Source organism: Stomoxys calcitrans, chromosome 1 (genome assembly GCF_963082655.1).
Source record: "Stomoxys calcitrans chromosome 1, idStoCalc2.1, whole genome shotgun sequence".
NCBI lineage: Eukaryota > Metazoa > Arthropoda > Insecta > Diptera > Muscidae > Stomoxys > Stomoxys calcitrans.
This window is the reverse complement of record NC_081552.1, coordinates 257,964,816-257,980,971: the sequence shown is the minus strand read 5'-3', so window position 1 is coordinate 257,980,971 and position 16,156 is coordinate 257,964,816. Positions and strand designations below refer to the sequence as shown.

At 41.0% G+C, this 16,156-nt stretch overlaps 3 protein-coding genes across 6 annotated transcripts in view; 2 read left to right on the top strand and 1 right to left on the bottom strand.

Annotated features, from left to right (window-relative positions):
• The window catches only part of LOC106084435 (uncharacterized), a 61,261-nt gene extending 55,058 nt beyond the window's left edge, over positions 1-6,203 (top strand). For all 4 annotated transcript variants that reach the window (XM_013248116.2, XM_013248114.2, XM_013248117.2 and 1 more), the window contains 3 exons: positions 2,452-2,672; positions 2,741-2,971; positions 3,531-6,203. In XM_013248116.2, coding sequence (XP_013103570.2) covers positions 2,452-2,672; positions 2,741-2,971; positions 3,531-5,973 — 2,895 coding nt within the window. In that variant the 3' untranslated portion in view covers positions 5,974-6,203. The remainder of the gene's footprint in view (positions 1-2,451; positions 2,673-2,740; positions 2,972-3,530) is intronic.
• Positions 6,204-11,016: 4,813 nt separating this feature from the next.
• LOC106084438 (autophagy protein 5) lies at positions 11,017-12,026 on the top strand. The gene has a single exon (XM_013248121.2). It carries the CDS (start codon positions 11,112-11,114, stop codon positions 11,916-11,918), a length of 807 nt encoding a protein of 268 aa, XP_013103575.2. The 5' UTR covers positions 11,017-11,111; the 3' UTR covers positions 11,919-12,026.
• A 1,738-nt stretch (positions 12,027-13,764) lies between these two features.
• Positions 13,765-15,013, bottom strand: LOC106084437 (negative elongation factor E). Its single transcript, XM_013248120.2, has 4 exons — positions 14,881-15,013; positions 14,290-14,804; positions 14,048-14,214; positions 13,765-13,969 (listed from the first exon to the last, which is right to left on the bottom strand). Exons 1-4 carry the CDS (start codon positions 14,959-14,961, stop codon positions 13,893-13,895), a joined length of 840 nt encoding a protein of 279 aa, XP_013103574.1. The 5' UTR covers positions 14,962-15,013; the 3' UTR covers positions 13,765-13,892.
• Positions 15,014-16,156: the final 1,143 nt, after the last annotated feature.

The window sequence follows — 16,156 nt, the reverse complement described above, 5'->3', positions numbered from 1 at the left end:
CGATCTTGATTTCTTGAGCCTCTAGAGGGCGCAATTCTTATCCGATTTCACAAAAATTTTGCACGTGGTGTTAAGTTCGAAGATGGGCTATATCGGACTATATCTTCATATAGCCCCCATATAGACCGATCCGACTATTTAGGGTCTTAGGCCCATAAAAGCCACACTTATCATCCGATTTTGCTAAAATTTTGGAAAGTGAGCTGTGTTAGGTCCTCCCTTCGAGATCCTTCTTCAATTTGGCCCAGATCGATTGATAGACCGATCCGCCGATTTAGGGTCTTAGACCCATAAAAGACACATTTATTATCCAATTTTGCTGAATTTTGGTACAGCGAGTTGTGTTAAGCCCTTCGACATCCTTCTCCAATTTTGTCCAGATCGGTCCAGATTTGGATATAGCTGACATATAGACTGATCTCTCGATTTAAGGTTTTGGGTCCATAAAAGGCGCATTTATTGTCCGATGTCGCCGAAATTTGGGACAGTGAATTGTGTTAGGCCCTTCGGCATCTTCTTCAATTTGGCCCAGATCGGTTTAGATTTGGATATAGCTGCCATATAGACCGATCTCTCGATTTAAGATTTTGGGCCCATAAAAGGCGCATTTATTGTCCGATGTCGCCGAAATTTGGGACAGTGAGTAAGGTTAAACCCAGTCGACATACTTCTGCAATATGACACAGATCGGTCCAGATTTGGATATAGCTGACATAGAGACCGATCTCTCGATTTAAGGTTTTGGGCCCATAAAAGGTGCATTTATTCTCCGATATCGCCGAAATTTGGGACAGTGAGTTGTGTTAGGCCCTTCGACATTCTTCTTCAATTTGGACAAGATCGGTCCAGATTTGGATATAGCTGCCATATGGACCGATCTCTTTATTTAAAGTCTTGAGCCCATAAAAGACACATTTATTGTCCGATGCCGTCGAAATTTGGGACAGTGAGTAAGGTTAAGCCCAGTCGTCATACTTCTGCAATATGACACAGATCGGTCCAGATTTGGATATAGCTGCCATATAGACCGATCTCTCGATTTAAGGTCTTGCGCCCACAAAAGACGCATTTATTGCCCGATGTCGCCGAAATTTGTTACAGTGAGCTAGGTTAAGCCCCTCGACATCTTTCTTCAATTTGGCCTAGATCGGTCCAGATTTGGATATAGCTGCCATATAGACCGATCTTTTGATGTAAGGTTTTGGGCCCATAAAAGGCGCATTAATTGTGCGATGCCGTCGAAATTTGGGACAGTGAGTAAGGTTAAGCCCCTCGACATCTTTCTTCAATTTGGCCTAGATCGGTCCAGATTTGGATATAGCTGCCATATAGACCGATCTTTTGATGTAAGGTTTTGGGCCCATAAAAGGCGCATTAATTGTGCGATGTCGCTGAAACTTGGGACAGTGAGTTGTTTTAGGCCCTTCGACATTCTTCTTCAATTTGGACCAGATTTGGATATAGCTGACGTATAGACCGATCTCTCGATTGAAGGTTTTGGGCCCATAAAACACGCATTTATTGTCCGATGTCGCCGAAATTTGGGAGAGTGAGTAAGGTTAAGCCCATCGACATACTTCTGCCATATGACACAGATCGGTCCAGATTTGGATATAGCTGCCATATAGACCGATCTCTTGATGTAAGGTTTTGGGACCATAAAAGGCGCATTTATTGTCCTATGCCGCCCAAATTTGTTACAGTGAACTAGGTTAAGCACCTCGACATTCTTCTTCAATTTGGCTTAGATCGGTCCAGATTTGGATATAGCTGCCATATAGACCGATCTTTCGATTTAAGATTTTGGGGCCATAAAAGGCGCATTTATTGTCCGATTTTGACGAAAGTTGGGACAGTGAGTTGTGTTAGGCCCTTCAATATTCTTTTTCAATTTGGCTCATATCGGTCCAGCTTTGGATATAGCTGCCATAGAGACCGATCTCTCAATTTAAGGTTTTGGGCCCATAAGAGGCGCATTTATTGTCCGATGTCGCCGAAATTTGGAACAGTGAGTTGTGTTAGTCCCTTCAACATACTTTTTCAATTTGGCTCAGATCGATCCAGATTTGGATATAGTTGCCATATAGACCGATCTCTCGAAATAAGGTTTTGGGGCCATAAAAGGCGCATTTATTGTCCGATTTTGACGCTATTTGGGACAGTGAGTTGTGTTAGGCTCTTTGAAATTTTTTTGCAACTTAGCCCAAATCGGTCTAGATTTGGATATAGCTGTCATATAGACCGATATCTCGATTTAAAGTCTTGGCCCCATAAAAGGCGCATTTATAATCCGATTTCACTGAAATTTGACACAGTGAAATTTTCCGTGTAGATCTACCTTTTGGTATAGCTCCCACATAAAGGTTCCTCCAGTTTTGAGGTATTTCGAGAGTTTAAGACACTTTCCAGTGGCTCGATAGGAAATTCTACTTCTACTTCGCTTATTTGCAGGTAATCGTTTATCGCACTGAACATGAATATCATCATGTACCGATAGCCACACCCGACGAGTACTCGCCCTCTTTGTCTGCGCATAAATCATCTCTTAATGACGACATGGAAAATGGTGATCATCATGACTCCCAAGGAGCCCTCTCTCTGGAACAAAATGATCAGCAAGGTGAAGATGAGACCGATGACAAATATGTCATTGAAATGTTGGAAAATGATGGGTAAGACTTTCAAATATATAACTCCCCACAAATCTCCATGGGTTGTGTACTTGCTTTTTTATCTGCAGTTATGCCGTTGTACGTAAAGATCATCAAATTCCCAAACCCACACCCCCAGCAAGACGTAAGAAATTTGCCCATTTACCCGGAGATCGTTTTGCCACAATGCCCAATATGAGAAGCAAACGCAGTACACCTCCACCCGAAAGACCCCCACCGCCAAGAGGATATACGCCCGTCTCTGACATTGTAATGCCGTCGATGCGCAAATCAGCTCTTAGTTTAGATGCTCGTCCAAAGTAAGATACAGCCTGCCGTCTGACTGGCTGGCTAGTTAGCTAGCTTAGCTTAGCTTTTGGGCCTAAATTGTTTACATTCGTTCGTGTTGCAAGCATTGCCAATCTAAAAACGCTCGCTCTAACCCCCCACGTTGATGAAACCGTTGTTAATTTTTTTTTTAAGTTTTTTTTTTATTTATTTACATTTTGTAGTTAATGTTGGTATTGTTTCTCGTTGTTGTTGCTAAACTTTTACACATACACATGCCATTCCAAAGGATGCTAATACATGGAGGGCAGGCGGCCCTTTTGTCCTTAGCCAAAGGTCATTTTCACAAAATTTCGGCTTGGTTTTACATCGAGATCACATTTTTCTAATTATAATATAATTTAAGACTAATTTGCGACCAGCATATCATACCCAATCTCTACAGAAGACACTAATAAACCATTCACATTCTATCAAGTATTTTGTTGTTATTGTTTTTGGTTTTCATTTTAAATTTTGCTATTGGCATGAGAGCTCTTTCGCCCAGAGAGGCATCGGAAGGATCACTAATCTTTTTGACTTCTCTTGTAGTTACCGTGATGAAGGCGATTATGAGGAGCCTGGTTTCAATGCTCGCCCCGAATCACCCCGCAACAATCTGCAATCGGGAGATGTTATCAACAAAATGAAATATCGTCCTCTGCCCCCTCCCCCCAGGCCGCCTAGGGAAAAACGCAACCGTTCGGCCAGCAAGGGCTCCGAAGCCATGCATTCGCAAATGGGTACCGACGAGGTCGATGTCGTTGATGGCTTGGAGGGATCCGAGACGCATTTCGAAGAGGTTGAGGCGGCCACACAAACCGACCCCCTGCCCGATGATTTCGTCTGCGAAGAGTTTGAGATAACTGACGATATGAAAGTAATCGAACCCCGCATTATACCCAAGACCATAGAGGACATGTTGCAGGAAGAGCTGGAAAAGGAACTGCAAAGTATCAATCATCAAGTGATAGATAGCGAACAGTTGGCCAAGGGTTTGCAGAGATTTAGAGATGCCAATCAAAGAAGTCTTTCGGAGAGATCTAGGGCCTCCTCTCAGGCGGATCGTTCCAAGTCCCAAAGTAGGCCTCCCACACCCTCAGCCATTATGGTTGAACGTCAATCTTCCACACCCATACTTAAGGACAATGCAGAGCCTATGCTAGAAGCTTCCCTAATTGTGCGCCCCATGGATGATCTGGAACTGGAAGAAGAGGAATTACGTCGCGAGGGTCTTCTCACCGATGAGTCGCAACATGAGGAGTCCCAACACGAAGAATCTCAACACGAGGAGTCCCAGCACGAAGAGTCCCAGCACAGCATGCTTTCTGACTACAAAGATGATTTGCATGTACCCGTTAGCGAGGCCAGCTATGCTCTCAGCTCAACAGACATCGATGGTGCCCTGCCATCCGATCAAGAGACCCAACAGACTGATGAGGAGGTTGAGAGAACTTTACAACGCTATCGCGATGAATTGGATGAGATTGGCCGCCAGCTAATGGAAACTCAGCTGACATCGCAAGAACCTTCGCCCAGCGTTTCAAGGGAGGACATGCTAAAAGACAGTGATAGGGAGGAGTATTCAGAGAAATGGGAAACCTCGGATCGAGAAGACCAGCCCAAGGAACCCTGGCAACTAAGTGATATTGAAGAAATGAAGTCTGATATGGAAGAATTGATGTCAGAGAGGGAAGACCTGAGGTCCGATGCCGAGGAAGTAGCTTCACAACGCTTGGAAGACGAAGGACACAAATCCGCCACAGAACCAGAAGCAGAAGAGGAGGAAGAAGAAGAAGCTCCATTCGAGAAAGAGTTCACTCCCCTGCCCAAGGAATATCGCGTAGACACGCCCACAACAGCCGCACCCCTACCACCTCCAAGAAGGAAATCCACCACTGCCATGGATCAACGCTTCGAGGCTGAGGATGAAGATAAGGCAGAAGAGCCCCCTGTGGAAACCAAAGAGGTAGCTGTCATGCAAACCGTTGCCAAACCCGAGCAGGCCGCTCCCTCTCAACTACCATCCCACCTTAGCGACTTGGAAGTAGAACGTTTGCGTGTACATGCCTTGCAAGCGGGACAAATTATGGTATCACAACTACATGGCCAAAAAATAGCTGCCGAAGAGCTGGAGTGTCAAACTGGCAATCTGGTGGTAAAGAATATTGAATTACCTCCCGGACTGATAGAAGATATTGTTGAACGAGTACGCCAGACAGAACGCTGCCATCATTCGACAGCAGAAACGCAAACCAGCCAACAGTGCAGTTCTGTGGAGCACAGTCCGGTGAGGGATGTTGTGCCTCCACCAAAACCACCACGTCTTAGGGATCTGGAAGCGACAGCCAAGAAATTAGGGGAGACTCTAGCTGCTGCAGCGCCAGTGCCCATACAAAATGCCGATGAGCAAACACAAACAGATGTGGAAGCAACTGCAGCAGCGACAAGTGCCCCCACAGCCGCAAATGTAATGCCCGGAACCCTACCACCGCCAACAGCTTTTCCCACTGCCGAATACCTACAAACATTGGCTCCTTTGGCCTTCTACAATTTGCACAGAGCTCAACAGGAAATGTCTGACCAAGCCCCACGCCACCGCCGTAGACGTTCCGTTTCCCCCAGTGCAGGCGAGGAACCCAAGACCGGTGAAAGTTCCGATGAGGCGCCACGTCGTCGTCGCACCCGCAGTACACGCACCCCCTCCCAAGACGACCCACAAAGTGTTGCTAAGGCTGGCCGCAAATTCATCACCGCCTGCAGCCTTTCCTTGGCCAAAATTATCAATCAATTGACCGACTACATGACGGGCAAGGAACCCAAGGAGGGTGTAGAAGACGCCAATGTATTGAGCAGTAGACATGTGCCCGCCTTGGCTGTGCTATTCATTGTCATAACCTTCTGTGTGCTGATCTTCTTGCTGACGGGACGCAACGTACACACCCATCACTGGGACTACTTCAATCCACCTGGGCAAGAAGGACGACCATCGTAGAATAAGATTAGCAAATGAAAATGATTTTTTTTTTTTGCAAATTCTTCCCCAGGGAAGAAGCCAATATTTGTTTGTCAAGCATTTTAAGCATCCAAGGGGAGAAAACACAAGGAACCAATTCAATTCGAAAAATGTGGCCTTTTTGAACAGAAAACCAGGATATTTGTGAAGAGCAAACATTTGCAAGCGGACAATTTTCTGTGACAAATAAAAAATAAAACAAAACCAAACACACACACATAGATAACTCTATTGTATTTTTAAAGAAACCAGACCAAAAACATAATTTTTTACAAGATTTTTCTACAACGCCCTCTCGTAACCAAAATTATCATGCGACCTACATACGTACACATCAACTATAACCAAAGGATATCCTATACGTATCAGCCGCTGCCGTTGTCGCAGCCATTCATTTAGGGTTTTTCTTTTGTGAAACGTGTTACACACACACACACACACACACAGACAAACACACACTTTGTTGTATTTCATTGCTACAAAATTTGAATCATTTACAAAAAAAAAGTTACTACACATTAACAATACTATTAAATGAAATATAATGCTATTATTATTATGATTATTATAACTATTATTATTGCTACTATGATCATTATTATCATTACTATTGTTATAACAAAATGAAATATCAAAAATATACCAAAAAAAACCTAGTTTTTCAAATTTGAGTACTTAAGAGTGAATGAAGGATTCAATCAATCACACCCACTCGTCAAATGCAATCTACTACTTTTTTTGTTTTTGTTTTTGTTTTTATTATTGTTAATGTTTTTCTATTTATTTTGTTTAAGTTTCCTTAACATTCACTTTTGTTGACGACCACTCAATTGAGCTCATTATTTATTTTTTATCATGATTATCACTATTGTTATTTGTTAAAGTTTTGACTCTAAACAAGAACCTACATCAAAATTTCATTTAAATTAACATTTAGTTATTTCAAATATACATTACGAAATTGATTTGGAAATAAAGAAACACCAAAAAAGAAAATATAATCTAAAAAAATTAAATAGATTTCATTGTGTTAAGGGAAAAGCGGTTCAAGAAGGAGTCAAACCGTGGCGTCAGTTTATGTCGAATCCAAAGGGTAGCGAAGTGTTACAAAGTTCACACTGGTATTTCAGTCAAAATAGAAATTACCATGGGACATTTGTTTTGGCAGCTTACAAGTTTTTGCTTCTGAGTTTATTTAGAAAGAAAGTTATAGGCTATTGTTGGCGAACTCAAACACCTCAAAGTGAACAAAATGTTTTTGTAACGCATCATAAATCGCCATTGACGTGGGTGGTTAAAAACACCTGCAAAAACAGCTGCAATGGTTCGGCGAGTGAAGGCTCGAATTCTACGAAATCTACGCCTTATTGGCTATCAAATGTCAAACAAGTAAAAAGGCGTTAAGTTCAGCCGGGCCGAACATTGGATGCCCACCACCACCATAGGGTATATATGTAAACCACCTTTTGTCAAGATCCGGTGAAAAATGCATACCTTATGCCCCATAGCCTAACATAAGACCCTGTGTCAAATTTCAGTGAAATCAGATTATAAATGCGTCTTTTAACGGGCCAAGACTTTAAATCGAGATATCGGTTTATATGGCAGCTATAACACAAGCCTAACACAACTCACTGTCCCAAATTTCGGCGACATGGGACAATAAATGCGCCTTTTATGGGCCCAAAACCTTAAATCGAGATATCGGTCTATAAGGCAGCTATATCCAAATCTGGACCGATTTGGGCCAAGTTGCAGAAAAATGTCGAAGGGCCTAACACAACTCACTGTCCCAAATTTCGGCGAAATCGCACAATAAATGCGACTTTTATTGCCCAAAAACCTTAAAACGAGAAATCGGTCCATATGGCAGCTATATCCAAATCTGGATCAATTTGAGCCACATTGAAGAAGAATGGCGAAGGGCCCAAAACAACTTACTGTCCCAAATTTCGGCGACATCGGACAATAAATGCGCCTTTTATGGGCCTAAGGCCCTAAATCGGCGGATCGGTCTATATGGCAGCTATATCCAAGTCTAGACGGAAATCGGAAAATAAATGCGCTTTTTATGACCGCAAAACCTTAAATCGAGAGATCGGTCTATATAGGCAGCTGTATCCAAATCTGGATCAATCTGTGCCATATTGCAGAACAATGTCGAAGGGCCCAACACAACTTACTGTCCTAAATTTCAGCAAAATCGGACAATAAATGCAACTTTTATTGCCCCAAAACCTTAAATCGAGAGATCGATCTATATATCAGTTATATCCAATTCTGGATCAATCTGACCCACATTGAAGAAGAATGGCGAAGGGCCCAACACAACTTACTGTCCTAAATTTCGGCGACATCGGACAATAAATGCGCCTTTTATGGGCCTAAGGCCCTAAATCGGCGTATCGGTCTATATGACAGCTATATCCAACTCTAGACGGATTTGTGCCATATTGCAGAAGTATGTCGAAGAGCCTAATACAACTCACTGTGCCAAATTTCGGCGAAATCGGAAAATAAATGCGCTTTTTATGACCCCAAAACCTTAAATCGAGAGATCGGTCTATATAGGCAGCTATATCCAAATCTGGATCAATCTGAGCCACATTGAAGAAGAATGTTGAAGAGCCTAACACAACTCACTGGTCCAAATTTCAGCAAAATCGGATAATAAATGTGGCTTTTATGCGCCCAAAACCTTAAATCGAGAGATCTGTCTATATGGCAACTATATCCAAATATGGACCGATCTACGCCAAATTGAAGAAAAATGTCGAAGAGCCTAACACAACTCACTGTTCCAAATTTCGGCGACATCGGACAATAAATGCACCTTTTATGGGCCCAAAGCCTTAATTCGAGATATCGGCCTATATGGCAGCTATATCCAAATCTGGACCGATCTACGCCTAATTGAAGGAAGATGTCGAAAGGCCTAACACAACTCACTGTCCCAAATTTCAGAAAAATCGGATAATAAATGTGGCTTTCATATGCCTAAGACCCTTAACCGGCGGATCGGTCTATATGACAGCAATATCCAAATCTTGACTGATCTACGCCAAGTTGAAGAAAGATGTCAAATGGCCTAATACAACCCAAATTTCAACAAAATCGGATAATAAATGTGGTTTTTATGGGCCTAAGACCCTTAATCGGCGGATCGGCCTTTGTGACAGCTATATCCAAATCTAGACCGATCTGTGCCATATTGCAGAAGTATGTCGAAGAGCCTAATACAACTCACTGTGCCAAATTTCGGCAAAATCGGATAATAAATTCGCCTTTTATGGCCTCAAAACCTTAAATCTAGAGATCGGTCTATATAACCGCTATATCCATTTCCGGACAGATCTGGACCAAATTGACAAAGGATGTCGAAGGGCCTAACACAACTCACTGTCCCAAATTTCAGCAAAATGGGATAATAAATGTGGCTTTTATGGGCCTAAGACCTTCTTTCTTTTTTCAAAAAATTTTATTTGTTTAAGAAAATATCAGTCAAAAATCTGAAAGAATTTCTTTGAAATATTGTCCTTATAAATAAAAATAAATTCGAGGGGCCCGGGCCAAGGCCAAATTTTTTCTCTAGAGAATATTTTATTGAAATTTCTCTTGGGAGAATATTTTACTGAAATTTTGTCATTGAAAAAATTATTTCCCCCTTGGCTACGTCCCTGGTTAGAACGTGCTTCTATAACAGAAAACGAGAGTTCCAATCCTGGCGAGAACATAAAAGCATTTTTTAACTGTTATTCTCCCTCACTAGTTCTTACTGGCGGCATTTGTGAATGCCGTCGCGTTGTCAAACTACTACGAAGGTAGAGCGCTGATTATAATTGGATTTGAAATAACTTTTTTATCATATTTAAAATTTTGAAAACGGTGGCCACCGTAACGCAGATGTTAGCATGTTCGCCTATGATGCTGAACGCCTGGCTGACCATAAATAAATTATTCAGCGGTGGTTATCCCCTCCTAATGTTGGCGATATTTGTGAGGTACTATGCCATGTAAAAACTTCTCCTCGAAAGAGGTGTCGCACTGCGGCACGCCGTCCGGACTCGGATATAAAAAGGAGGCCCCTTATCATTGAGCTTAAACTTGAATCGGACTGCACTCATTGATATGTGAGAAGTTTGTCCCTGTTCTTAATAGAATGTTCATGGGCAAATATGCATTACATGCAAATGCAACAAGACAAACAACAAGAAATCTATAACAATGATATGATTTCGAAACTTAGCAATTAATCGAGGTTTCTGTCGTTTACTACTTTCTATATGTTGTATTTAAGTATGTGACGTTTTCGACGTTTTTGACAAAACCAAAAAAATCCAAAAAACCGACATACAGACCATCTCTGCATGGGATAGACAGATGTGGTCCCTTGAATTGGTAGCACTTCGTGTCAATTACCCTGTATATTTTTTTTACTGACTTTTCTTTTTTGTATTTTGTGAAACTTTGTACTTCACTTACCAAATTTTGGACAAATCTGGCAATATGGAGGTTTCTAAAGACTCAAGAAGTCAAAGGAACTGGTCCCTATTCAACCAATTCCTTTGACTTCTTGAGTCCTTAGAAACCTCCATATTGCCAGATTTGTCCAAAATTTGGTAAGAGAAGTACAAAGTTTCACAAAATACAAAAAAGAGAAAACACTACATCGTTTTATAACCTTAAATGGATTGCATATGGTGTGAGGTAAATAGTGCAAAAATGTAAATTCTTCAACTTTTGCGTGTTATTGTTGTATGATTTGTTTCCCGAGTTGCATTTTTCAATGCAACGCTCAAAAACAAAGCTAACGCGCTCATTCTGTTTTGGCCTCAACTTCTGCGCTACGGTGGCCTACTGTAAAGTATGTATTTAAATAAAACTGGGCTATTACATCAAAAAAACGTGTATCCACGTTGCGTCAACATACGTTACGAATTATATAAATTGTGGTTAGTTATATTGATTTGAGTAACCATAAAAATGAGAGTAATCACTCATGCCTTCACTTGCCCCCCTTTCGTAAACAACAGAACACAATCATCATCTTTTCTCTTTGGCAAATATACCTAAAATTTGCAAATGATAGACAATAGAAAAAAATAAAAATTAGAAAAATGGCTAACGATCGTGAAGTTTTGCGTATGATTTGGGAAGGACAATTAGCCTTGTGTTTCCAAGCAGACCCAGACGAGATAGTTGGTCTGCAACAACCAGAAAATTTTTACTTGATGGTATCACGTCTGAGTTATCTACCTCTAGTCACGGACAAAGTCAAAAAGTATTTTAGTCGCTTCATCTCCGGTGAACAGCAGGATGGGTCGGTGTGGTTTGATTACAATGGCACTCCGCTTAAACTACACTACCCAATTGGTATACTTTATGATTTGTGCCCAGAGGAGGGCAACCAGCCATGGTGTCTGACAATACACTTTTCCAAATTCCCCGAGGAAGCATTGGTGAAATTTGAAACAAAGGACCTATTGGAATCGTATTTTATGTCTTGTCTCAAGGAGGCTGACGTTCTGAAGCATAGGGGACAAGTAATATCGTCCATGCAGAAAAAGGAGCACAATCAGTTGTGGATTGGTTTGGTAAATGATAAATTTGATCAATTCTGGGCTGTCAACAGAAGACTGATGGAAGTGAATAGCGAACAGGAATGCTTTAAACATACTCCTCTACGCTTTTACAATGAAGATGGCACCTTTACACAGCAACTGATTTCGCCCCTGGCGGAAAGTGGGAAAAAGAAGACTGTGAGTGATTTACTGGAGGAGTTGTCGACACCAGATCGCAAAGCAATAGGCATTAAAACACATGGCATAGATATCCACAATCATACAGACTTGCAGTGGATGTCGGAACATCTTAGCTATCCCGACAACTTTCTACATTTGGTAGTTTTCTATGAAATTGTGTAAATTTGTATATATTTCTATGTATGTACGCTATATGTTTCTGTGTAACTCTAACTATATAAAAAACCAATATTGTAAAAATTCTACTTCAAAATAAATTCCAAAATAGTATGGGGACGATATCATTATTTATTTTGTCACAACTGTAGTAGTGCAGCACATGAGAGAGCCTTTTGTACATATACCTGATCTCAGAGATATCTAAAACCTTGAAAAGGGAGTTGCGTATCTTAACCTTGAATGCTAGATAATCACGCCCGATGACTATGGAACTCTGGAAGCCGCTATGTGTGTTCTATCTTTTGTCTGTTGTTGGTCAAGCTCTTAAAGGCGAGCAAACTCGACTGACGGACCACGGTTATATCTCGCCTTGTCGTATCGAGCATCATAGGCACTGTTTATAAGAAAGAGCCGATGCCATCGGACCTCTCACTGAGACTCTCCACTCGATACCACTGATTGTCCGCTGTTACAGGTGCAGCTACTCCGTATGGAGCCCAGTAGCCCCCAACTAAGTTTCTCGTGATAACGAAGAACACCACACAGATGGAAATTCAAAGTTCCTGCCTGTGTAATGCTCATAATTATTATGTTCCGTCTGCTTCGTTCTGCTGAATGTCTAGACCCACATCGAGGGGAGCGTCTCAGTGAGAGACCGGGCAGCTCCGGCTCTTGCTTTGATACCGTGATAGTCGATAAGACATGGCGAGTTATTGACGACTTCAAATAGCCAATGGCTGTAATGTTCCCTCGGCGATCGGTCCTATGAACCGCAACAAGCTTACTCACCTAGGTAGGCAGCTTGACGAGGATCGCTACCTCTACATAGAAATATGTGACTACAACAACAATGCACAAAACATAAACAAAACATTGATTTCTTAACGTGGAAGTGGAGGCCACCACAGCGCAGAAGTTAGCATATCCGCCAATAACGCTGAACGCCTGGGTTCGAATCCTGGCGAGACCATAAGACAAATTTTCAGCGGAGGCTTTCCCCTCTTAATGCTGGCAACATTTGTAACGTAATATGCCATGTAAAACTTCTCTCCAAAGAGGTGTCGCACTGCGGCACGCCGTTCGGACTGGGCTATAAAAAGGAGGCCACTTATCATTGAGCTTAAACTTGAATCGGACTGCACTCATTGATAGGTGAGAAGTTTGCCCCTGTTCCTTAGTGGAATGTTCATGGGCAAACTTTGCAATTTGCAACGTGTAAATATTATTAGATTAACGATAAAAAATATTTTTTGTAATTTTTTAATACTACAATTTAATTAGTCCTAATTTAGAAAAAATTACCGTTACTTTAGCAAATTTTAATGTTTTTTTTTTTCATATATTGGGTTGCCCAAAAAGTAATTGCGGATTTTTCACAGCTTGTGACTCTGTAATTGCATTTTTTCTTCTGTCAGTTATCAGCTGTTACTTTTAGCTTGCTTTAGAAAAAAAGTCTAAAAAAAGTATATTTGATTAAAGTTCATTCTTATTAAAAATGCATTTACTTTCTTTTCAAAAATCCGCAATTACTTTTTGGGCAACCCATAGAATGTTAAAAGGTTATTCTTGTGCTTTTAGTAGAAATTAACGATAATACCTCGAAGGCAAATTTCCACAATTATTACGTAGGATGTGCTAAGCCGGTCTATTCGGTTAATTTTATCAATCAATCACGTGAATAGTTTTTCAGAAATCTCGATACATGTACATATTTTAAAAAGGAGCAAATACCAACCAGGTCTAATTATATCCTGTTGTAATATTAGGTGTACAATACAAAACTTTAAGTGCATGTACATCCATATGAGCCCCCAATTTATACGAAAATTTTTTGAGTGAGAGTCTCTAATTTCTGAAAACTTTTTTGGTGTTGACATGATGGTTTGAAATTATTTATTAAGTGGAATTGATAGAAAAGTATACTGTACTTACTTCTAACTTAAGGCTAAATGAAAGTGTCGTGCTTGTCCAGCAATCTTATTGAAAAAAATCAACATCATATTGTACCATTTCGCGACGATCCTTATGGCTACCCTTTTGAGATTTGCTGGCGGCTAACATAAAAGAAAACACAATGTCAAAAAACAATGTCAATATTCGTTTATAGTCACTACACTACAAGTTGCACTTACCTATAGATGACCACACCGCTGAAGAAGATGCATCATTAATTGGCTCTATTTGAGGTTGACGACGAGCCAATTGTACCTGCAGATTTATACCATTAACGCTCTTACCATGCATCTCAGCAATGGCCCTGTCAGCAGACTCAGGCTTTGCAAATGTAACAAAGCCACGACTACAACAAAATTGTAATAAAATATCAGTGTGAACGCTTGGGCGTACCAATGAAAAGATAATTTTCCCCACTTACCTCTTTTCTATTTCCATTGAAACATTTACGATGGTGCCATAGTCATTGAAAGTTTTCTTCAGATAATCCTCGGTAACCTTGTTGCCGGAAACAAATATAGTATTGCCCGCACGTGGTTTATCACCTTGTGCATCCAGAGGAGTATTTTTGTCACTGAGGCCACGTTCCTCGCGATCCCTTTCAGAAGCAAAATGTTGGTATAAATTTTGCATACGTGGTTCCTCTTTAATAATTTCGCTTATAATTGTTTCCTGTGCCACATCGTTTTGTGTTGAAGAGAAAGGCTGGTAAGCTGCCACAGACGTTTCAGGAGCTGGTCTTTTACGTTCCTGTCCCTTTGGTCGCTTGAAAGATGTTTGATCTTGTTTCGTCTGTTGTTTTTGTATAGCGGGTATAGCTCCACTCTTTATTAGCTTTCGTGCCACTTCGCGGGCATCACGAGCATCAGTGGGACGTTTCAAGGCTGGCTTTTCAGGCTCTTGCTTGGGAGCCTTCATCAATTGGAGAGCTTTTTTCTATATATGAAAAGAAAGAATATTTATATATAAATATAATCTGTAAGACAAAAATACGAATACTTTAATATTTTACCTTTTTCTTAAGTTTTTGATATTTTGCTTGCAGCATATGCTCCTCCTCCGTTAAATTGGAGGGAAAATGTATATAAACCATGATAAAACCAAAAACACGACAGAATTTATAATTTTAATTATTTTGTTTACATGTGTCAGAGTTGCCGTGACTCTCATAAGCATTCAATTTAACCAATGCGTAACGTAACAGCGCGTAACATAAAAGTTCAAAAACCCATGTATCGTTTCCACAAAGAAATCATTTTAATGATGAAAACTTCATAATGCATTTCAGGATTCACCGAATAAGTATTCTGTTCAACTTTTCAGGTTGTCAAATTTCATATAAAAAAAACGGCGGCGAAACGCTGTAGGAAAATAGGTAAAAAAGTAGAACTCTGTTTATAGTGAGGAAAATGGCAAACAAAAATTTAGTGGCAACGCTTGACATCATTGTCGTTTTATTGGTTTCAATGGTTCGTTTCAACTTCTTGTTGTTTTATTTATAAATTATAAAACCATAAGTGCAGATAAAAAACGTCTTTTGGTATGAAAATAAAACAACACATAACTGTCAAATTCCGCTCGCGAAACAATTAAAAATTTCCTTTAAGCTCCGATTTGGGTGGTGTTTATCGTCATCACGAAAATCTCAGCTCTGAGCTACCGGTCGTAATGCAATACACCGTATAGGTTGGACGGCACCAATGATCATGTTGTTGTCGTTGACTTAGCTATATTTGCAAGTGGGAGTGGCGATGCTCGTCAAGCTCCTATAGGTGAGCAAGCTCGTTCCGGTCAATAGGACCGATTGACGCGGGAACATTATGGTCATTGTTTCTATTTATAAGGGGGCCAATTACTCGCCTTGTCGTATTGAGCATCAAAGGCACTCATTACTTAAGCAAGAACTGGTTCTGCCCGGACTGTCAACACGGTACCGCTGCTTGTCCGCGACTGCAGTTGCAGCTACTTCGTGTATGAAGCATTCCACTATCCGCAACCTGTAGAACCACCGGGTAGCTCCCAGCTGAACTTTTGGTGATAACGAGGAACACCACAAAGATCGGAGCTCAGAGTTCCAGCCCGTATGGTGCCCATAGTTATCCCGTAAAGGGACTAATGGCCATAATGTACCCGAGGAAATCCGTTATTTAGAAGGGAGCTAAACGAGGATCGCCACCTTCACATACAAATATGTGGCAGCCGGTTGTACGTGGCCCAATGGAGTCTTTCAATGGCAAGCGCTGCCGCCTCAGTATACAACACACTGCTACAACATCAACAACAACGTA